The sequence below is a fragment of the Ursus americanus genome, chromosome 19, assembly GCF_024610735.1.
Source record: "Ursus americanus isolate L20-20 chromosome 19, mUrsAme1.1.p, whole genome shotgun sequence".
Lineage (NCBI taxonomy): Eukaryota > Metazoa > Chordata > Mammalia > Carnivora > Ursidae > Ursus > Ursus americanus.
In genome coordinates this window covers 35,678,943-35,701,778 of record NC_142145.1, presented here as the reverse complement: position 1 = coordinate 35,701,778, position 22,836 = coordinate 35,678,943, and the positions used below count along the sequence as shown (strand labels likewise).

The 22,836-nt window shown below is 39.6% G+C and overlaps 1 protein-coding gene across 4 annotated transcripts in view; it reads left to right on the top strand.

Moving 5' to 3' along the window:
• The window catches only part of GALNT1 (polypeptide N-acetylgalactosaminyltransferase 1), a 124,919-nt gene that overhangs the window by 93,267 nt on the left and 8,816 nt on the right, over positions 1–22,836 (top strand). For all 4 annotated transcript variants that reach the window (XM_087869869.1, XM_087869871.1, XM_045777852.2 and 1 more), the window contains 6 exons: positions 2,188–2,354; positions 7,645–7,852; positions 13,162–13,332; positions 15,448–15,565; positions 17,205–17,385; positions 18,429–18,568. In XM_087869869.1, the coding sequence (XP_087725995.1) occupies positions 2,188–2,354; positions 7,645–7,852; positions 13,162–13,332; positions 15,448–15,565; positions 17,205–17,385; positions 18,429–18,568 (985 nt within the window). The remainder of the gene's footprint in view (positions 1–2,187; positions 2,355–7,644; positions 7,853–13,161; positions 13,333–15,447; positions 15,566–17,204; positions 17,386–18,428; positions 18,569–22,836) is intronic.

Below are 22,836 nucleotides of genomic sequence, written 5' to 3'. Positions count from 1 at the left end.
CCTAGTGTTCTTACAGTCTTTATGGTCTTCCTTTCCATAATTTCAGAATTGAATTCTTTTCTGTATCTTCCAAGAAATAAATCTGGCTTATTACTTTTCTTCTGCAGAATCTGCCATCAGAATTTTCTCTTCTTCCTGTCCGCTTGCTAGCCATGCACATGGCTATCAATACTGTTTATACTTTGTGCGTATTACCTAATCATCTCTGTGTCTCACACTATCTTTTTCTTTTGTTGTTTGGTAAGCCAGCAGCTTTGTAGTCACCCTGGCTGTTCTGCTTCCCAGTTCTCCTACAGTAATGAGTAGGATTAATTGGGGAAAAGAAATCATATATGACTTAGTACGCTTCAGTTAAATAATGTTACAAACTCTTTTTCTGAACCCCCTTTACCCATACACAGGCCTGTTCCTGATTTCAAAGCCCTGTGCCAGCGTCTGTGAGTCAGGCCCTCAGGATGAGAACACGAGTGTGTCGGCTTGCTCACTATGTTGTATTTGAAGCACAGTACTGCGTACAGATGTATAAATGTGTAATCTAGCCACTGTTGATAACGTAACAGTTTTGATGGGAAGCTGTTCTCAGAAGTATTACTTGGAATGCTAAGGACGCTTTATCCTTCCCAGAGCCTAAGCACCTGGTCTTCGGGGCCTCACCTCTGCTGCCTAGACTTGGAGGAAAGGAGCTGTATACAGGGCGGCAGGCTGTGCAGTGGCCTCCTAGTGGAGCCTGGAGCGAACCCAGGGTGAGGGGCACAGACCGTGGTGTGAAAAGGAGTCTTTGTAAAACAAAGGTGTATTCACTTCATGCCCCAGTGAGTAAGAGTGGGGTTACTAATAGGAGGAGATGGCAAGCACACTGTGAAGGGGCCTGGAGAATGGTCAAGACGGTGGTAGGGGCTTAAGAGGAATATAATGAAGGACAATGGAAGCAATTTGTTTCTCCTTTCCTCCTTGGAGAGAGGAGGGACTGGTGTTGATGGGCTCGCAGTGAACTCTCCTTCTATTTCTCCTTTCAGCCTCTGTCCCTTGTCATGTCTTTCCCTCCCATTTTCCTTTTCTTCCAGCTGCCAGCCAGCAGCCCTAGGGTGGCACTTTCAGTAGCTAGGTCGTCATGGCCGCTTCAGAAGAGGGGTTCGTTGGCATTTTTCTTAGTTTTTTTCCCCGTCTTTCCCATCTCCACTCCCACTGGCAGGTAAAGCACATGGGATTGGAGAGACAAGAAGGTTTGAGGAGCTTGTGAGAGCTGGAAATAAAGGTGGAAAGAGAAGGCTGGAGCCAACGGTTGCAGTTTGGGGAGATACCTACAAAAGAGTTACATGCACATTTTTTAGGAGTGCCGATGTTCTAAACCGCATCCCTGGATGTCTGGTTGCTTACTTCTGTTGCTGTTCTCGGCTGTGTGGTGGTTTCATCCAGCTAACAAGACGGCAGGAGGAGACCATGTTGCCTAACAAAGTGCTGGAAACGTACAACTAATACGTTGATTTTGTGTGCATATATTTTGGATGTGTTTGGTCTTTTTGATGGTTGCATTTCTAGATGTAGTTTTTACTACACAACATGCGTGTTGGTATTTCACTGTGGAGGAAGCAACATCAAGCCTTTGTTCAACAGAGCATGGACTGTGGAGTCCTCAGTCAGGCTCTGCCACTGCCTCATTGTATCTGTCCTCAGCCTCTCCTCTGTGAAATGTGGCTCCAGGTACCTCACGGAATTATTAGGAAGCTTCTGTGCCTAATACAAAATAGATACTCAGTAAATATTAGTTCTCTTCTTTTGTGGAAGTTATTTTTTTTTGTTTAGATCATTAAACTGCATAGACTTTTAATGGTTCTGATTTTTTTTGTCTAATCGGATTCTTGAAACACGTTCAGTTTCAGATTGATGGTGTAGTCTTAGAGCATTGTCCATTAAAATGAATCAACAGAAAACATTGATCAGGAAGAGGTGCCTAATTTTAAGAATACAGTTGACATCTTTAAGATAATTTAAATCTAAACCTATAACTTTAAATAGGTACTATTTATTAAACACACATTAACCAAAACTTAAATAAATGAACAGTTACCAAGAGTTCCACCACTAGAGCAAACTGTCTTTATTGTTCTATTACCCCTTCTACTCCAGATGCATTGAATATGCTGTTTTAAAGGTCACTTTTTATAAAGGCATTTGCTTTGTCTCTAGGTGTAAAACAAAGGTGTATCCAGATAATCTTCCTACAACAAGTGTGGTGATTGTTTTCCACAATGAGGCTTGGAGCACACTTCTGCGAACTGTCCATAGTGTCATTAATCGCTCACCAAGACACATGCTAGAAGAAATTGTTCTAGTAGATGATGCCAGTGAAAGAGGTAAATTTTAAATTTTAATGCCAATAATATGCTACAGCTTTTATCATTAATGGTTAAGAAATGTCGATATCATTTTTAACCTAATAATTTTATACAAACTTCTAATTTATCCTAAAAATATTTGTGGCATTTGGACTCATTCACATATGCAAAAAATTACGCCCTTGTGAAACTTAAAATATTGCCTTAATTAGCATTTAATTTGTGTCACAGCTTAATCTTGTTTTTAAAAAGAAATAATGCTATATAATGTAAACATTTATGCAGAACAGTGAAAAAACCCACATGATTTTGTTAGAGTTTTCCTTGTGGGCAGCTGCAGCCATGAGCTAGTGGAGAGAGATTGGATCCTTCTTAGAGCCAGGATGGAGAGCTTGAGTTCCAGGTGTAGTGGGAAGTACCTCTGACAGGAAAATGGAGCCTTCACTGGGCAAGCCCTCGTTCTCCAGATTCTTCTTAGGTTTTCGCATTTTCTCCATTCCTGGGTTCAAGAGTAATCTATAGCTAGTTATATAAAAGGATGAGGAAGGAATTTAGGAGAGAGTGGTATGTAATATGATAATAAATTTCTACATGACTCTTACTCTTCCAGGAATCTCAGAACAAGCTTAAAATCTCTCAGACTATCTTATGAAGCACTCTTTTGGGAAAGTTATATTAATTAAAAGTACCTTGAGCTAATATGACTTATTTTGAATCCTTCATGGAGATTTTACACCATGGGGTAGTGTAGAAAAGGCTCTGCTAAATCCCATCTGTAGAGAAACCTATCAAACTCAGACATACCCAACATTTAGCGGGCTTTTTTTTCACAGCACTGTTGAGGACTGTTGGTGTCTTGTGTTCATTCCCCCAATATTCCTGTGCTCCCATGAGAAAAATTTGGAAGGAACTACAGAAAATGGCTCTTCCTTCCTTGACCTGCCTTAGACTTCCTGACCATCATTTCAAGCTCTTTTGCTACTTCAGCTTTCTTGCCTAATCTCTCACTGCATCTACTAAGATGGTTTATTTAGGTATTTTACCTTCTCCTTCCATGACTATACTGAGTATGTAAATTTAATCACAGTCACTTCGTGTTTTAATTATGGGGAGTAATTTGCACATTAATAACAGTTTAAATCTCACCACTGTGCCAGACTGTAGAAGTACAAACAAAAAATAATATAGCTTACCTCCTCATGGGAATAAAGATGACCAGTTTATAAACACACAAAGCATTTAAATAATAGTATATAATGTAATTAATGTCAAAATGAGCTGTTAGAAAATAAGAATAGCACACTTAAAGAGTTATTGTTGACAGAAGTGTAAACCCTCGGGGGGATAATTGTTTGCTCTGAGTTAATTAATCCCTCTTTAAGAAAATTAGCTTAAGTTCATTGAAGTAGTAATATGTACAAACATTGAGTCTGCGAGTGACTAGTGTTTGTTTTACTTATGTGTTGTTATTTGCTAAAAAAAATTTTCCTCAAGGCGAGCTGTCTTTCCTCAGATGAAATGAATTATTTTTCCATTTCCTCCTTTGTGTTCTCTGATATTCTATTGAGTGCGTGGGAGGGCTGTAAGAGCCCGTTTTTGTAGGACGTGGCCTAATCAAAGACACATGTGCCCACAGCTCTAACGTGACACAGTCACATATACCAGTTATATTTTCCCTTCCTTATGTGGGCCCTTCTTAATCACCCTACCTATACAAATTATAAGAGAAACGTGGGCAGAGGTCTACTTGGGGCTCTCGGTTCACTAAGCAGGGCCCCGGAGTCCTACTCCAGAGCCACCGGTCAGGAGTCTGGTTCTCCTTCATGTTTCTGCCTGGAAAGCCTCGATGGGTACCTCCCCATTTCTGATGGTTGGAAACCACTAGGTATTGTGTTGTCGTGGTTATAACTATAGTCCTTCTATCCAGATTGAGAATTCTCTAGTGTAATTTTTTTTGGCTCTCTTGTTTTGGTGGGAACTGTAGGGCCCCAGAACCAGAGCAGGCTCTGTTTTTATGTAACTCTTTAAGTTTGCCTTTCTTACTCATGAGACACAGGTAAGGCACCTTCACTTCTCATCTGGGCTACTGAAACAGACTAGTGGCCTGGTCCTCCTGCAGACACCCTCGCCCTCCCACTCTGTTCCCCACGCTGCATGCACGGGGAGCTTTTAAACACCCACTCTGATCTTGGCACTTCTGACTAACACCATTCTCTGAGGCCTGTGTGACCTGGCCTCCCCACCTGCATCTCTCCTCACATCCCAAACCATCCCCTGCCCACCCCATCCCACAGTTCAGCTCACATGTTTACTCAGAATCAAGATATATTTAGAGAGGCCTTCCTTGAACTCCCGAGATCAGGTCGTGTCCCTTTGGACATGTTCTGGAACGCTACACTCCACGGCTCTCATCGGAGTTTTAACTGTTTATGTTTGTTTGATGACCATCTCCTCTGCTAGACTCTACACTCCCATCAGAGCGGTGTGCTCACCCCTCTTTCCTCAGTGCCCACAGCACTTACTGCATAAACAGTCCAGAATTTAACGAGTGAATGAAAGAATAATCTACTAGTCAGTTAATTCTTGCCTTTCTTCTTGTCTGTGCAGACTTCTAATTAGGGCACATCAGCATGCCTGGTTTGCTTATGGCCTCAGGCTACCCGATTTCACAGTTAACCTGCTGAGTTGTCAGTAGCTCCATTTATTACATATGGAGTAGGTGCTATAATTATCCCTATTTTACTGATGAGGTTTAGCATAAACCTAGCGCTTGACCTCTTAACTGCTACGTACGTCACATCTCATAACTTCTCTGTTACAAGGTCTAAAATGAAGACAGAGCTTGGATGAATCCCTACTTCATGTCAGAAGTTATTGTCATCTCAGAAAGTTATCTTAAGACTTAGAACTGATATAATGTTCCTAATCTGAGATGACTATTGTTTTTCTCGTCTTTCACAAAAGGAAGCAGAGATTCTTATTTAGTAGGGATTAGGAGTCAGATTTTTTAGACTCTAAATTACTTGTTCTTTCGACTGCTCTTTAGAGTTCTGGCGAAGATTTCTCAGATGTTGCTATAAGCAGTGAAATTTTCCCTGACACACTCCCTGGCAGCCTCACATTCCCTGATGGAGAGATGCCTAGGGATCCATTTATGGGCTAATAGCTATAAAGATATTCTGATAAACAAGATTCTCCCTTATTTTTAGCTTCTACCCATAATCACTTAAACCCCCGTGGCTTCATTTTTGTAGAATTAGCCCTGGATGCATAATTCTATATCATCAGTTAGGAAGACACCTATTTCTTAGCCTTATTGCATGAAGGCCACAAAGATATGGAACAAAGATGCCAAGAAAATTTGTGGAATGGCAACTTTTTTGAGCTGCCAGACCAGAGAATCATGCATTTTTCATTTTATTTATAGACAGGACAGAGTATTTTAACTTTCAAAGACGTGGGACTTGGGAATTAGATTGCTTTGATTCTTAAGAAGACTTTAAGCTGTCTGATATTTTTGGGAAAGCTTATTGGGAGACATCTTGCGTATGACACAGCCAACCTCAACCGGTCTGAAGCACTAGAATATATCTCACACCCTATCACAGGGGAGTCCATCAAACTCTGGACATAAAGTAATTTTAATTTGTGTCAGCTCAGATGATTCCATGGTCCTGAATTATTCTCTCTAGTTCCCTTCTAGGATTTCTTGTTGTGGATGAAAAGATGAGCTTTGAAGTCAGGCAGACCTGGGTTTGAAGCTTGGATCCACGCCTTAACAAGCTGTGTCACTTTGATCGGTTCATTTTAGATTCTGAGACTTGGATTTCTGTGTCTAAAATATGTGTAATGACAGTCTCGTAGCATTGCTGTTGTCAGGATTAAATGATATAAAATAGGTAAAGAGCCTGGCATTATGCTAACAGACAGAAAAGGATAGCTACTATTGCCAAATCTTGTTCTTCTCCGGGATTGGCATTGCCCTCACCTTTTTATTTATGGAGTTATATCTCTCTCATCCTAGGATTTGGTTCATAAAATCACAGTGGTGACCCAGTAGGAGTTCTACTCCAGATATTTTACGATCCTGCTTTTAGCCTAGGAAATACATTAGCAGAATACATTAGCAGAACAATCAATATTCTGGTATGGGGGGGTCCATAGACCTTTCTCGTTCAAATTTTCATATCCTGAGTATTTCATTATTGAGTCATTCTGGTCACACCAGTTCAAGCAGGCAAGAACCATGTCACTCCTATTTGTTTTTCTCTGTGTTACATAGGAACCCCTTTGGATTCCTATGATAAGTATTTAAGGAGCCACTTAATACATACACCATCCTTTCTGGGTCCTTCTAGTCCTAGAAGTCCCAGCACTTCTCTCTCAAGTTTCTCCTCCCCTAAAGAGATTATCCTCATACCAGTTCTGTTGGGACTAGTTGGAAGGACATTTGACCATACGACCCTCAGTAGCTTCTCTAGCAGAAATTCCACAAACTAACCTGAGCTGAAAAATTCTTTCTCTTTGCATTGAGGAACCTGAGCCTTTCCTGCTTTTTAAAGTCAGATACATAACTTTGGAGGCAAGACTTCCTTGTCTTAGAGGCATAACCTTTATCTGAACACTCAAGGATAGTTGCTGGTTTCACACAACCACTTCCTCTCCCTTTCCTTTTCCCCCTTTTTCCTTCAGTTGCGCTTCCCTCCTAAGACCTCCATTACTTAGACCTACTTGTCTGCTAAGGAACTCTGTTTGGCCCAGCATTTCCCTTCTGAGCTTGATCTCACTCCCTGCCTCCTGATAGAAGAACTACATAGTCAAAGACTGTGGTAGTCAATGAGACAGTTGGCTTCAGGTTGGATTTTGAAGAAATCCCACAATTGTCTGAATTCTGACAGCTGTTGCATATTCTCTTCCTTCTGTCTATTGAGGTCTGGATTTAATGCTCTTGAACTACTTTTTTTCTACTCCTGATCCTTAAGTGTGATTAGAAAAAGAAGAAGTGAGCTGACAGAGTTGCTTAGGGAACTGTGGTCACTTGTCTGTCTTTGAGCCTGAGCCCAAAGGCGCTGTCCTGATTCTTCATGTAGTGAGGTAGAGGCAGCTCTGGGATATGCTCTCAGGACGTGCTCTCAGGAAATAAAAAGGCTCCCTGTAGTGAAATGGGTTTCTGAGTCAGGGAGCTTCACTTAAACCGCTCAGTAAATAGGTGGTGAATGAATATTGCCTATCAGAATTGCTTTACATCTGGGTAGCACCAGGTCAGTCTTTTCATGTCATTTTTTGTTTTGTTTTGTTAATTTTTCAGACTTTTTGAAAAGACCTCTAGAGAGTTACGTGAAAAAATTAAAAGTACCAGTTCACGTAATTCGAATGGAGCAACGTTCTGGATTGATCAGAGCTAGATTGAAAGGAGCTGCTGTATCTAAAGGCCAAGTGATCACCTTCTTAGATGCTCACTGTGAATGTACAGTGGGGTGGCTGGAGCCTCTCTTAGCCAGGATCAAACATGACAGGTAATGTTCTGAAGTCTATAAATTTGTTTTGGTGTGTTTGTCCTAAATTGTATGATAAACTGAAAAATTCTGAGTATATAAATAAATGCAAAAATAATTTCCTCTGAAGTTTCCTTTAAAATACCCATGAAGAACTCTAAACTAAAAGGGAAGACAACCGTGAAGAAATGTTTGTAGTCTTGTTGTTGAGGCTGGATTAGGAAGCGTGTTGTTCAGATGTATACCTTCTGCTGTATTTACTAAATGGGCGCAGAACGGAAGACAGTGGCTTCAGGAAAGGTGGGATGAAACCCTTTATTGTCCGTGCTGTCTAAGGCTAAGACTGGGACAGGCAAGTCATCTCATCCCTGTCTTCTTCCTTACCAGGACTCTAGCCCTCAACTTTTTGCAGGGCAAGAAGAAGGGGGTGGGGAGATAACACAGTGCATCTTAAAGTGCTTCATTGCATATGGAAAAGTACTATAGTCTCTGATGATACAGGAAGAGCAGTGGGAGCAGTGCATGCATTTTTCAATAGAATTACCTGCTGCTGGTCCCTGGCACCATTCTTGTGTATCCGGAGGGAAGCTACCTTCCATCTGCTAGACTTAACATTAGTTGAATTTTTTCTTGTCATTGCAGTTTGAGCTAGAGGCTGTCTGTGCCAACTTAAATTAAGGTTTAGATTTTAGCAAGGTAAACTTGTACTAGTTGAGTAAAGCATGGCAAAGCCACTGCATCTGTTCTGTTACCAAACACTGGACTACATCTTGCCCTTTCAAAGATGAATAAATAGGAAAAACCAGCATTGAGGCAATGAGAAGGCACAGCAGCTTTAGGAAGGAGAACATTGCCTAAAGAAGGAAGAGAATATCTCTGTAAATTGTTTTCTGTAACACATGACTGGTTTGGGAAATCCTGGCTTGCATAAGACCACATGTAAGCAGGAGCCTGGACCCAGGGAGAGAAAGCAGCAGTGTGAGGAGATGGCAGAAATGAAAGGGGGATTGACTAAAATGACAACCACAATTTCCAGTTTGGGCTGTATGATAGATTAGGTGTCCTGAGTAACATTTCCAGCTGAAAGAGCTTAAATGCTGGATAAATTGTAAAACACATTTTTAAAGGCATCACTGAGCTGGCACTGAAGTCTGAAGTTTTGCAAACATCAAAACAGAGTGAGACAAGTGAGTGGTCCAGACACTAAAACCAGCTCTCACTTGGAGAATTTCTGCCAAACTTCAGAGGACACAGAGCCTCTCTGCCTCTCTGCCTTGATAGACAAATGGATGGGAAGATAAGATACAGGGTCTAGGCCCTTTCTGAGGCTGGAAGATGAATAGCAAACACCTGTGTAAAGGTAGGCTCTTGTATCTCCGTGTAAGAGAATGAGAAATAAATCCTACCACACCAAAGAAAACTCGCCTGTTTCAGCCTCGGTATGGGGTGGTGATAGGGAAACAGATCTCCCCTAAGAATTTGTAAACAATATAGAAAAGGAGGGAAGCAACTCAGCTCTTTATGAGACTAATATAACTTTGATATCAAAGCCAGAAAAGAAGTACATGGAAAATTACCCAAACCCAGTCATGAACACTAACACAAAAATCTCATACCAGAAAATTGAGTCCACTGGCAGGAAAAGTAATTATATTTTATTTTTTTATTTAAGATTTTATTTATTTGAGATTTTTATTTGACAGAGAGGGTGAACGAGAGAGAGCGAGCAAGAGAGCAAGCGTGAGCACTAGCCGGGGAAGCAGCAGAGGGAGAGGGAGAAGCAGACTCCAGAGTGAGCAGGGAGTCCTACACAGGGCTCAATCCCGGGACCCTGGGGTCATGACCTGAGCCGGTTAGATGCTTAACTGACTGAGGCACCCAGGCACCCCAATATATTTTTATTTTTATGTAAAAAATACGTAAAAGAACATATGACTAATTGGTTTAGTTTAATAATATAAAACCAGTTCACATAATATATCCTCATTAACATTTCTAAAACTATGATTAAAACCCTATCATTAAAAATCTGTCATCACTTCAATAGATAAAAAAACGTGTTCACTTGTGATTAAAATGAACATTTATGATTAAAAGTACTTAGTGAACTATTACAGAATGGAAATTTACTAATCTGAGAAAGGATGGCTTTTAAAAAAGCCTTAGCTAGCAAACATCATATTCATAGAGAAGAGTTGTTTTTTGTTTTTGTTTTGTTTGTTTTTTGGGGGTTTTTTTGGGAGAGAGAGAGAGAGAAAGTACATGGGAAAGGGAGTGAGAGAATCTTAAGCAGGCTGCATGCACAGAGCCTGACAGAGGGCTTGGAGATCATGACCTTAGCTGAAATCAAGAGTCAGATACTTAACTGACTAAGCCACCCAGCACCCCCCCCCCAAATATTTTCTAAAAGATATGGAGCATCCTTATGATGTGCCCTGAATTACTACTGTTAGTATTATTAGAAGCCTTAAGTTTTACAGTAATACAAGAAATAAAGGGTGTAAGGATTAGAAAGGAAATCTCAAGGTCAAAGAAAAATATTTTTTTAAAAAAAGGATTAGAAAGGAAAGTGCTATCAACTGCAGATGATGTGTTCTTAATGGAAAAAAAAATCTTACACAAAATAGTACAGATAATAATTTGGCAGTGTTGCCAAATACAAGATCTCTATAGAAAGCTTTCTCCATACCAGCAAGGAATAGTTAGAAAATGTAATGTAAAAAGAAAAAAAGAAATCCCATTTATAATAGCAATGGAAATCAAAAGCTATAATTAGGAATATGTTTAACAAAATATGCATAGGGGCACTTGGGTGACTCGGTTGGGTGTCTGACTTCGGCTCAGGTCATGATCTCAGGGAGCCCTGCATCGGGCTCTGCACTCACTGGGGTGTCTGCTTGTCCCTCTCCCTGTGCCCTTCACGCGTGTTCTCACAGGCACTCTCTCTCTCAAATAAATAAATAAATAAAAATTTTAAAAATGCATAAAATAGAACACTTTTGAAATTTACTAGAAGATAATCTAAGTAGAGAGGAGGATAATATTCAGGGATAGAAAAGTAAAAATAACAGTTCTCCCCACATTGATGTATAAATTCAGTGCATTTCTAGTTGCAACCTCAACAGAAAGAATGTTCTTGGAGGAACTGGCTGATTCTGTTGTGTGGAAATGCATATATATATTTTTTTAAATAGCTAAGATACCCCTGAAGAAGAAGAGTCACGTACAACAGGGCTGGCACTACCAGGTACCAAGATTTATTTTGAGGCTATCTTAATTGTGGCAGTGACCTATTGATGCAGGAATTCACAAATTGGCTAGTGAAACAGTAATGTCTAGAAACCATCCCATGTTTATATGGAAACTTGACTTATGACAGAGAGGGCATTGGTAATTACAGCAGAGGAAGAAAAGACCATCAAGTAAATAGTGCTGGAAAATTGGTTATCTCTAAGGAAAATAAATGAAGTTGGGACACTTTACTGTATATCGTACCAAAATCAATTCCATAAGGACTAAAAGACTTAAATATGAAAAGCAAAAATACAATTCTTTTTAAGACAGCATAGGGGAGAATATCTTTATGATTTTGGAGTAGGGAAGGATTTCTTAAATAAGACAGGAAAGATGGGGGTGGTGCAGATGTTACATACTCTAGAATGTGGCTGCTAGGGGCTATGAGTAGTGCATCTTTCCTAGGAAGGAGCTGTGGTCATGTGGAAGTTTTTTCAGGTTTATAAAAAATACCACAATACCAATACAATAAATTTTAAATGTCTGGGGGAATCAGACAATTTGTATGAACAAATAACAAACCTGCAGGGAAATATCCTTTCTACTTACTATTTAACGTTATTATATTGGCAAAAAAATATAAGAAAATAGCATCCAAAGTTGATAGTATTATAAAGAAGTTGCAGGGAGAAATATATACTTATACATATGTATATGGAAAGAGGTAAAGATTAGCATTACAGAAAAACTTCTTTCCATTAATTCAGTAAACCCATTCCTATCTTAAAAGCAAAATACTGGTTATATGAACATTTTCACTTAGAATTTTATTTTTTATTTTTTGAATAAAAAGATTTTAGTTTATTTTTTAATTATTATGTTCAATTAGCCAGCATATAGTACATCATTAGCTTCTGATGTAGTATTTAACGACTCACTAGTTGCGTATAACACCCAGTGCTCGTAGTTTTAATAGCAAAAAACTGTAAGGAACACAAATATCCTAGAGTTTATTAAGAAAACTATCACCTTAGGGGCGCCTGGGTGGCTCAGTCGTTAAAACATCTGCCTTCGGCTCAGGGCATGATCCCAGGGTTCTGGGATCGAGCCCTACATCGGGCTCCCTGCTCCACTGGGAGCCTGCTTTTTCTTCTCCCACTCCCCCTGCTTGTGTTCCCTCTCTCGCTGGCTCTCTCTCCCTGCCAGATAGATAGATAGGTAGGTAGGTAGGTAGGTAGGTAGGAAGGAAGGAAGGAAGGAAGAGAGAGAGAGAGAGAGAGAGAGAGAGAGAGAAAGAAAGAAAGAGAGAGAGAGAAAGAAAGAAAGAAAGAAAGAAAGAAAGAAAGAAAGAAAGAAAGAAAGAAAAAATCATCACCTTAAGATGATTAAATATGTAATCATTTAAAAATATTATTTTTGAAAACTAGAAATATTTGGAGTGTTTTTACATGTGGCAAATATGTTAACGTATGAATGAAAAAAGGATGGAGGGTTATCAACAATTGCAAGTGTGATAAGTAATTATGCTAACTTAGGGGCACCTGGGTGTCCCAGTCCGTTAAGCGTCCGACTGTTGGGTTCAGCTTGGGTCATGAGAATGAGCCCGGCATCGCGCTCAGCGCAGAGTCTGCTTAAGGCTCTCTCGCTCTCTCCCCGCTTCCCTTCCCCTCCCCCGTCCCTCTTTCTCTCTTTCAAATAAATAAATCTTTTTAACAAATAATTATGGTAGGGGCGCCTGGGTGGCACAGTCGTTAAGCGGCTGCCTTCGGCTCAGGGCGTGGTCCCCACGTTCTGGGATCGAGCCCCACATCAGGCCTCTCTGATAGGAGCCTGCTTCTTCCTCTCCCACACCCCCTGCTTGTGTTCCCTCTCTCGCTGGCTTGTCTCTGTCAACATAAATAAATAAAATCTTTAAAAAAAAAAAAAAAATTATGGTAACTTAGTAAGATATAGCAGGAAATTTTTCCACCATTGCTTTTAACATTATAGAATGTATTTTTATTTTAAAAGCACATGGCATATAGTTATAATATAGTTGTTATGCTATGCCTCAAAAAGGAAAGTGAAGATGTTTTCATTTGCTTTTATAATTTCAGGAAAACAGTGGTCTGTCCTATCATTGATGTGATCAGCGATGATACTTTTGAGTACATGGCAGGCTCTGATATGACCTACGGTGGCTTCAACTGGAAGCTCAATTTCCGCTGGTATCCTGTTCCCCAAAGAGAGATGGACCGAAGGAAAGGTGATCGGACTCTTCCTGTCAGGTAACTACATTTTTGTCAGACATTTTTCCAAAAGTGTTATTGACAGGGAACAGTGGAGCTTTTGTCAAACATTTTTCCAAAAGTGTTATTGACAGGGAACAGTGGAGCTTTGGGAATCATACCAAAAGGCTTCTAGGTGTATTTTGAGAGACATGAGGCATTTGTGTACCATATATGTAGTTAAGAGCCACACATATTATTATTATTTTAAAGGGGGCTTTCTCCTCTGATCCATTAATAAAATTGGGATTTTTCATTTATATAAATCTAGTGCACCTGAAAGGTGATGGTAACATGCATATGTTCTTTCATTCCTATATGAACAACATTTTGCAAATCTGTCAGATTTGTGCTTTCAGTTGTTAAGGATATAATATTTACCTTTAAATCCAACTATCCCTTAATTAATTGTAAGTGTAATGTGAAAATATTACCTAAAAGTGGGTCGTAGTACCAAAATACAAGCTTGTAAATTCAGACTTGTACCATCTGGATGGTAGTTACTGACTGATGAGGTTAGAAAAGCTCGTTTAAGATATAAAAATAACCAGAATTGACAGAAGTATAAAAAAAGATTTCCATGAGCACATTCTGATTTTTCCTCTGTTTTATACTTGGTCATCTATAGATTTTTTTTCTGAAAGGGATAAGAATCTTCTTGATGCTTTTCAGAACCTTGATGTTGAGACCGTGAGTCTCTGAACCATCCTGGGACTTGTTGGGGCAGCACCAGCCTGCTGCCTCTCTAGTGACGGAGAGCCCTTCAGAGCCAGGCGTTAGCTTTCTCCCCTCCTGGCCTTCTCGGCCTGCTTTCCCTTGAACTCAGATCCCGTTCTGGCAAAGCTGAGGAGAATTTCATTAATTCTATTTTGAGTCTTTTCCTATAGCAAAGGTACTTTTCCACTCTTTTGCTGACAGTTCAAATAACCATCTAAATTAGGAGTTCCTAAACATTTCGTAGACAGTGGGCTTCTTTGAAAAATCTGTTAAAAGCTAGGAGTCTTCTCTAATGGGGGAAAATGTACATGTGCGAACAGAGGATTGAGCATACAGTTCTAGGAAATGTAGAGATTTCTCAAAACCTAGGTCAAGAAACCCTGGTACTAAATGGTAGTTGGCCTGTTTCCTCTGACTTCTAACATAGTAGACTTCTCATTTTTTTTCTCTTCTAAAATCAAAGTATGTCTTAACTTTTATGTGGAAACGACTGTTTGTACTGGAAAGGCAATTGCTGCCACCCTTCCAACAGCATGGAATTCATATGTTTTTAGGGCATAGAATCAGAGGTGATAATTCATCCTAAAATGTAGTCACCATAGTCTCCTCTGTCCCTGGAACTTAATTATTTTCTTTAAGTTGGAGTCCATTTTTCTCCATACTCATCCTTCATGGAAATCAAATGGTTAACTGGTATTCATTTATTTTAGTCCTACTTTGTTATCATTTCTCTGCTTAATGCTACCTGTTTGTACCCAATCTACATCCCTGGACCATATTCTGATGAATTGGGCCCCTCTTCTGCAGAAAATGTACCATTCTTGGTCAGGCTGACAGCCCCTTGGGAGTGACTGACTGTATTCTCTACGTCCTCTCCTTTCCTTAAAGTTTTCTGTTAGGTATAGGAAAGGGAAGGACCTCATTGTTTTCGTCCTATGCAGTCTATCTCTTTGCAGTATTTGCCTCACTTTAGAACCTGGTATGTTTGAATTGCTAACATGAATCTAGTTGGTTATATAGTCAATATAGTCAGTGTAATTGCTAGGAACTATGGGAAGATAGATGAAGAGAATTATGACAACTAGCTTCAATTTAAGGAGTTTCAGATGGAAGCTTAGTCAGGACCTGAGGACCAAGAAAGGTACTGAAAACAGGAGAGGCCTTGGGATGTTCAGAGAAGGCTCTCAGGGCACAAGCTGTGACAGAGGGTAGGCCCAACAGTCTGCATGTCTGAAGACCAAATAGTATAGCACAAAAACAAAGAAAATCCTTAGGTCCCTGTGAAAGTTTCTGAAGAGTGTGAGAATAAGCATTTATTCTCTACTTTTAAAAACAAGAACTGATTGTAAATTTTAAATTCTTAAAATTAACAGTATAGTATTATGATTGAATTTTCAGAACACCTACAATGGCAGGAGGCCTTTTTTCAATAGACAGAGATTACTTTCAGGAAATTGGAACATATGATGCTGGAATGGATATTTGGGGAGGAGAAAACCTAGAAATTTCCTTTAGGGTAAGTTCCCTTTGAAAAAAAATAATCTTTTATTTAATCTTAAATGTAGATATGCTCTAATTATTCATATTATATATCTCTAAATAAAAATTGATTTAGTATGAGTTTTGTCAGACTTCAGAACCTCAGTTCATTAAAAAATTTCATGTTACTATTAAGGCTTCCTTATAAACTATATTTTAAGCAAATAAATCAGTGATCTTAATGGTTAAACTATAAAACTTACACAAGATTCCCTAGTTATTTTGAATTTCTGTTATTTTCAAGGAAGTAATTCAAACTCTAAAAATAAAAAACAATATGTAGTTTCTATATGCTACTATGGTATTCGACTGCCAAAAACATAATTTCACTTTCTCTAATATGCTTTGTTCTTCTGTTGTGAAAATTATTCTCTCTTATATAAAACGTGGTCACTTTACTGGCTTTACATTTTTCAATAAAAAGAGGCAAAAGAATTCTGAAATTGCTCTAACTTAATTTAACCCAGTCAACCTTATATAAAACTCTTAAGCATTTCACATTCACTAAAATCAACATGTTAAGTGACATTGCGTATTTCTGAAAATAATCCACTTGAGACACATAGCTTTATAGTGGAAACCACACTGAGCTGCATTGTAATCTAAACCAGCTACCTCACTTTGTTCTAGTGGATCACTTTGCTGTCTTATAAAAGGAGGTTTGGACTCTAGATCATCTTGGAAATCCTATCCAGCTGTATCACTTTATGATCCTGGGAGAACTTTAAAGTAGACTGAATATTTAACAAAATCAAAACTTCTCAATTTGTTTTAATTGTAAATAACAGATTTTTAGCTTACAGAAAAACGCATTTTGAAAGGAGCAGAAGGATAATTTCATTAAACTAAGAATGTGAACCCAAACTTGATGATCCCTCTTTTACCCTGTCTTGGTTTTTATTCTCATGAAGATGACAGAGTATGCTGTCACTGTCCCAGTGGATAACTCATGAGAGATCCAGTTTAGAGTTCTAGGGTCTGTTTCATGTACAGGCTATGACAAGTTTGGAAAAGGAGTAACAGGACTCTGGGTGAATGCTCCATGGTCAAAAGTTTTTTGACTATGAGCCATGCATATACTACACACAAAATTTAAACTTGAATTTAAAATGCAAACTTAGGGGTGCCTGGGTGGCTCAGTTGGTTAAGTGTCTGTTTTCAGCTCAGGTCATGATCCCAGGGTCCTGGCATCGAGCCCCACATTGGGCTCCCTGATGATCAGCATGGAGTCTGCTTGTCCCTCCCCGTTTGTCCCTCCCCCCACTCTTGCTCTCGCTCTCAAATAAAATCTTAAAAAAAAATAAAATTTAAACTTAATTCAAATTTAAACTTATGCTCTTTTTATGAGTCCTGGCCTATAGTTAGAAAAATATTGCTCCAGACCTCCTATCTTTTCTGAATTTAACCTTCCAACTTCTGGTTTGATCAGAACCAAAAATTACAGAAAAGTATGCTTCTGAGGAAGCACTGCTTTTGTGATCATATGGCAGGAGCTCCACTGTGTGGATGGTCATGATTCTGTGAAATTTTAACTATGAATATCCATAGATGTGAACTTTTTTTTTGTTTTTTAACCATCAGGATCTTAATATGGTCTTCTTTGCTATTGTTTTCAGATTTGGCAATGTGGAGGAACTTTGGAGATTGTCACCTGCTCACATGTTGGACATGTGTTTCGGAAAGCCACACCTTACACGTTTCCAGGAGGCACAGGACAGATTATCAATAAAAATAACAGACGACTTGCAGAAGTGTGGATGGATGAGTTCAAGAATTTCTTCTATATAATTTCTCCAGGTTAGCATTTTGCATTAGAAATACAGGACTAGAACTTTCTTGCCTCTGATCCTAATGCATCTGAGAAGAGTTAAGAAGGGGTAGAAAAGCTTTGAGAGAGGCAAAGCACCAACCTCACAGGGTTGTCCTAGGGAAGAAATGAAATTGCACAGTGTACAGAGTGCTTAGCACTATGCCTGTTATATTATTAACAATAAGTTATCCGGGCCAGTATTGCAGACATTACTGTCAGTCCAGGTGTTACCAGTGTTCTGTTTTATTTTTAACCTAATTGTAATGTGTAACGTTTATATGAAAATTCAAGTCTCTCAGGGCCACTGTAGCGTGTCTCAAGGGACTTCTGTCCAGGAACTTCACTGCCATTCAGGGTTTTGTGGGAACAGTTGTTCTATCAGCTATAAGTCTTCCTGACATTGTTAGCATTCCAGCCTCGTTTTTTAATTACCACAATACCGTCAAGTCACAGTTCACACAGTGAGTTGTATGAGAGAAACCTGACTGGAAACAGTTGCTCTGCTTAATATTTGGGCAAAAGAGATCTTGATTCTTGTTTTTGCCTTCACATATATGAAAGTTTTCTGATCCTATGAAAATTTACATTTGTGTGTAATATTGCTAGCATTGTATTTCATTCTCACATAAATTTAATTTTTCGGGACACCTGGATGGCTCTGTTGGTTGAGCGTCTGCCTTCAGCTCAGGTCATGATCTCAGAGTCCTGGGATCGAGCCCCACATTGGGCTCCTGCTCACCCGAGAGAGCCTGCCTCTCGCTCTCCCTCTGCCTGCCGCTCCCCCTGCTTGTCCTCACATATTCTCTCTCTGACAAAGACATAAAATCTTTTTAAAAAAATTTAGTTTTTCTTTGAAAAAAATAAAACACATATAAATATATTTCCTTGGTTTTTATTTTGGACAATGGATTCGTGGTATATCACTTGTATAGCCACACATCACCAAAATGGTACCATTTGTTAAATGCAATATTTAAATAGAAATGTGTTACCTAATAGAACATGAATAATTCATTATTTCTTTCAACAGGTGTTACAAAGGTAGATTATGGAGATATATCATCAAGACTTGGTCTAAGACACAAACTACAATGCAAACCTTTCTCTTGGTACCTAGAGAATATTTATCCTGATTCTCAGATTCCACGTCACTATTTCTCTTTGGGAGAGGTAAAATATTTATAGTCTATGTGGTTATTTATGTTCTCATTCATCAAAAACAATAGAGGTTGAACATCCAACAAGGGAATCCTTTCATATTAAAATACATAACCTCAAGTGCAAGAAAGTTCTTGACAGTTAACACCATCTGCCTCCTAACTTGAAATATTGCTAATTTTTCATCGTGTTATAGTTTATTAAAATAAGAATGCTCCACCCCTAACCTTTCAGTGTTGGACTGTTGTTTCAGTATTTTAATGTCTTCAGCAGACTTCTTACTTTAACAAACTGAACCATTTAGTTGAAAGCATATATTCCTAAAGATGATGTCCTGGTGTTAATTAACCTGAATGAAAGAAGTAAAGTTAAAAGAACATATATAATATAAATCATAGCAGCAGATGATATTTGTGGACAAGGCCACAAACAGGACCCATCCCAGGATTGAATCCTCCTGACACTTAGGAAAAGTAACCCCCACTGCACAGGAGGCCGTCACTTCTTCAGTCTTCCCATGCATTCAACAAATATTTGAGTGTCTGCTATGTGGTAGATACTATTTTACATACAAGGAGTACAGCAATGAATAAAGTCTCCGCTCTTGCAAGTCTCACAGTCTGTAGAGGAAGCCAGGTTTTTAAAGTACACAGTATAGTGGGCGGTACTAAGGGCAAAGGAGAATGAGAATGGCTGGCAGGCTTGAGTATTGGTGCTGTTTATGTTGGGGCAGTTGAAAAAGTTCCCCCTTTGGAGTTTTGATTTTTGAGCAGAGATTTAAAGAAGTGAATGAGCAAGCCATTTGAACTGCTGGGGAAAGAGCGTTCCGGGCACAGAGAAAAACAAGTACAAAGGCCCTAAGACAAGAGTATACTTATCACGTTCCAGAAACAACAGAGGCCAGTTGTCTGGAATGGGGTGAACAGGGGTGGGGAGTGTAGTAGAAGATGAGGTCAAGACATACTGAGGGTCAAATAACATAGAGCTGGTAGGCCACAGTAAGCACATTGGGTTTTATTCTGAGGAGAACGGGAAGCTAGAGAGAGACAAGGAAACCTTCACTGGGAAAAGATCAGATTACTACATTGGGCAAAACTATGTGCAGACAAGAGTAGAGCTGGAGTATTGGTGAAAGGAAAGGGTAGTAAAGGACTGTGTTAAGATTTTCACCTGAGAAACTGGGACAGGGAAGTTGGCATTATCAAGATGGGAAGGCTTGTGGAGGGGGTGCAGGGGCATTCAGCTGTGCAGTTGGGACATGTTAAATTGGATCCAGGTAAAGATACAGGGTAGGTCATTGCATTTACAAACGTGCAGTCTGGATGAGAGATTGGGGATGGAGATCTAAAGTTAGGGATTATCAATATATAGGTAGGTTTTAAAACAAAACTGCATGAGATCACCTTGGGAAGAGCAAGTGTAGATGGAGGAGAAGGGGGAGGACTGAGGACCAAGCCATAGGAAACTCCACAATTTAGAATTTATGAAATGAGAGGGAATTAGCCAAAAAGATTTAGAAAGAGTGACCACTGAAATAAGAGAACCAAGAGAGTGGTATCCCAGAGACTAAGTGAAGGATGTGTTTCAGGAAGGAGGAAGTGGTTGGCTGTTGAGTAAGACTAGTACAGAGAACTGGCCGTTGGACTGGCAAGGGAGAAGTTGTCTGTGGGCTCCATCTCCGACCCCAAAAGGGTTCCCATGAAGATTGGTAGGGACAATATCCCTGATGACTTCAGGGAAGAAGAGGTATTAGAGATCATGTGCGTGGCAAGTCTTGCAAGAAATTCTGTTGTGAAGGAGAGCAGAGAAATTGTTGGTAGCTGAAGGGGAATATGGAGTTAAAGGAGGGGTTTTTTTGTTTGCTTGAAAAGAGCTGTTGGTTGTAGGAGTCCTGTTTAGTAGACGATCATGATGGGAAGGGATGAAAAGGATGGCATCCATTGAAATAAGAAGGAGGGTGGAGGGAATGGGGACAACTGTTAAGGTCAGTTGTTGATTTGAGGGTAGAAGCAAGTAGTTTGTGGTAGAAGTATGAGGAAGCTTTTTGATTTTTCTGTTTCGTTATTGAACAGAAGATCATCAGTTGAAAGTGAAGAGAGGGTAGCGATGTTGGGGATGTGGGAACAAGGAAGAGATGTAAAGTAGAGTAGGGTGTTGAAGGGCAAGTTCATCACACAGGGGAGCCCAGTGACTGACAGTGGTGAGTCGGAGTGAAACCATTCAGCCCATGCCAGGGGGAGCACAGGCAACTGTTTGCCCTTAGTTGTTACTGAGGCTACTTCAGGCTTGACTTGAGCACCTCTGAACTTTGTTGTGATTTAAGAAATTCATCCTGAAACAGATGAGAAGTATGCTGAGTTTCTTGCTTCATTAATGAGACTGTTTCCTTTGCCGTAGCCTCATTCCAGTCAAGGAAGGCCCAGAGTGGGGCATGTACCATGGGAATCTACCATGGGAAGATTTATAGCAGTTGCTCCTACAACTTGCCCTTTTTTTTTTTTTTTTTAATTTAAATTTTACTTAGTTAACCTACAGTGCACTATTGGTTTCTGGAGTAGAATTCAGTGATTCATCACTTACATACAACACCCAGTGCTGATCATAACAAGTGCCCTCTTTAATACCCATCACCCATTTAGCCCATCCCCCTGCCCACCTCCCCCCCGCATCAATCCTCAGTTTGTTCTCTATCGTTATTGTTAAGAGTTTCTTATGGTTTGTTTTCCTCTCCTCCCCCCCCCTTTCCCATAGGTTCATCTGTTTCATTTCTAAAATTCCACATATGAATGAAATCCTATGGTATTTGTCTTTCTCTGACTTATTTCACTGAGCATAATAACACTCTAGCACCATCCACATTGCTGCAAATGGCAAGATTTCATTCTTTTTGATGGCTAATATTCCATTTTATACACACACACCCCACATCTTTATCCATTCATCAGTCAATGGACATTTGCTATTTGGGCTCTCTCCATAGTTTGGCTATTGTTGATAATGCTGCTGTAAACATTGGGGTCCATGTATCTCTTTGAATCTGTATTTTTGCATCCTTTGGGTAAATACCTGGTAGTGCAATTGCTGGATCATAAGATAGTTCTTTTTTAAACTTTTTGAGGAGCCTCCATACTGTTTTCCAGGGCGCCTGCACCAGTTTGCATTCCAGTGTAAGAGGGTTCCCCTTTGTCCACACCCTCGCCAATACCTGTTTCTTGTGTTGTTAATTTTAGCCATTCTGACAGGTGTGAGGTGGTTTTGATTTTTTTTTCCCCTGATGATGAGTGATGTTGGGCATCTTTTCATGTGTCTGTTAGCCATTTGGATGTCTTCTTTGGAAAAGTGTCTATTCATGTTTTCTGCCCATTTCTTAACTGGATTATTTGTTTTTTGGGTGTTGAATTTGATAAGTTCTTTATAGATTTTTGGATACTAACCCTTTATCAGATATGTCATTTACAAATAACTTCTCTCATCCCATAGGCTACCTTTTAGTTGTGTTGATTGTTTCCTTCGCTATGCAGAAGCTTTTTATCTTGATGCAGTCCCAATAGTATATTTTTGCTTTTGCTTCCCTTCCCTCTGGAGATGTGTCTAGTAAAAAGTTGTTACAACCAAAGTCAGAGAGGTTTCTGCCTGTGTTCTCCTCTAGGATTTTGATGGTTTCCTACCTCACGTTTAGCTCTTTCATCCATTTTGTATTTATTTTTATGTATGGTGTAAGAAAGTGGTCCAGTTTCATTCTAGTGCATGTGGCTGTCCAGTTTTCCTGACACCGTTTGTTGAAGAGACTGTCTTTTCCACTGGATATTCTTTCCTGCTTTGTCGAAGATTAGTTGACCATATAGTTGTGAGTATAACTTGCCTTTAGAATAGAGAATGAGTTGTTTTTTTTCTCTTGAACTGACCCAATTTTGGATAACATTGTTCACTGGGCCAGAATATAGGTGTATTACAAAGATGATTGCCAAGGCAAGTTTGTTCTTTACCTGCCTCTTGCCAGCTGGCTTTCTATAAAAGGAACAGATTTTACCATCCGTGGCCTGCTTGTCACTGCCTTTTTAATGAAGCAGCTGGTCTTAAGCTTGTTTGCCCTTAGTATCGGGGCACCTTATGCAGATTAAAGCTCTAACTTCTAGGGCTGGGGTCGCTCTTAAGCACCCACCCTTGTGCAGCTGGGGCTCTCATGCTGGGATCATAGCTCCACCTGCATGAGCTTTACTGTGCTGAAAACTGGAATTTAGACTTTGGGGGATCTTTTGTCATACTTCAAAGGGTCCAGA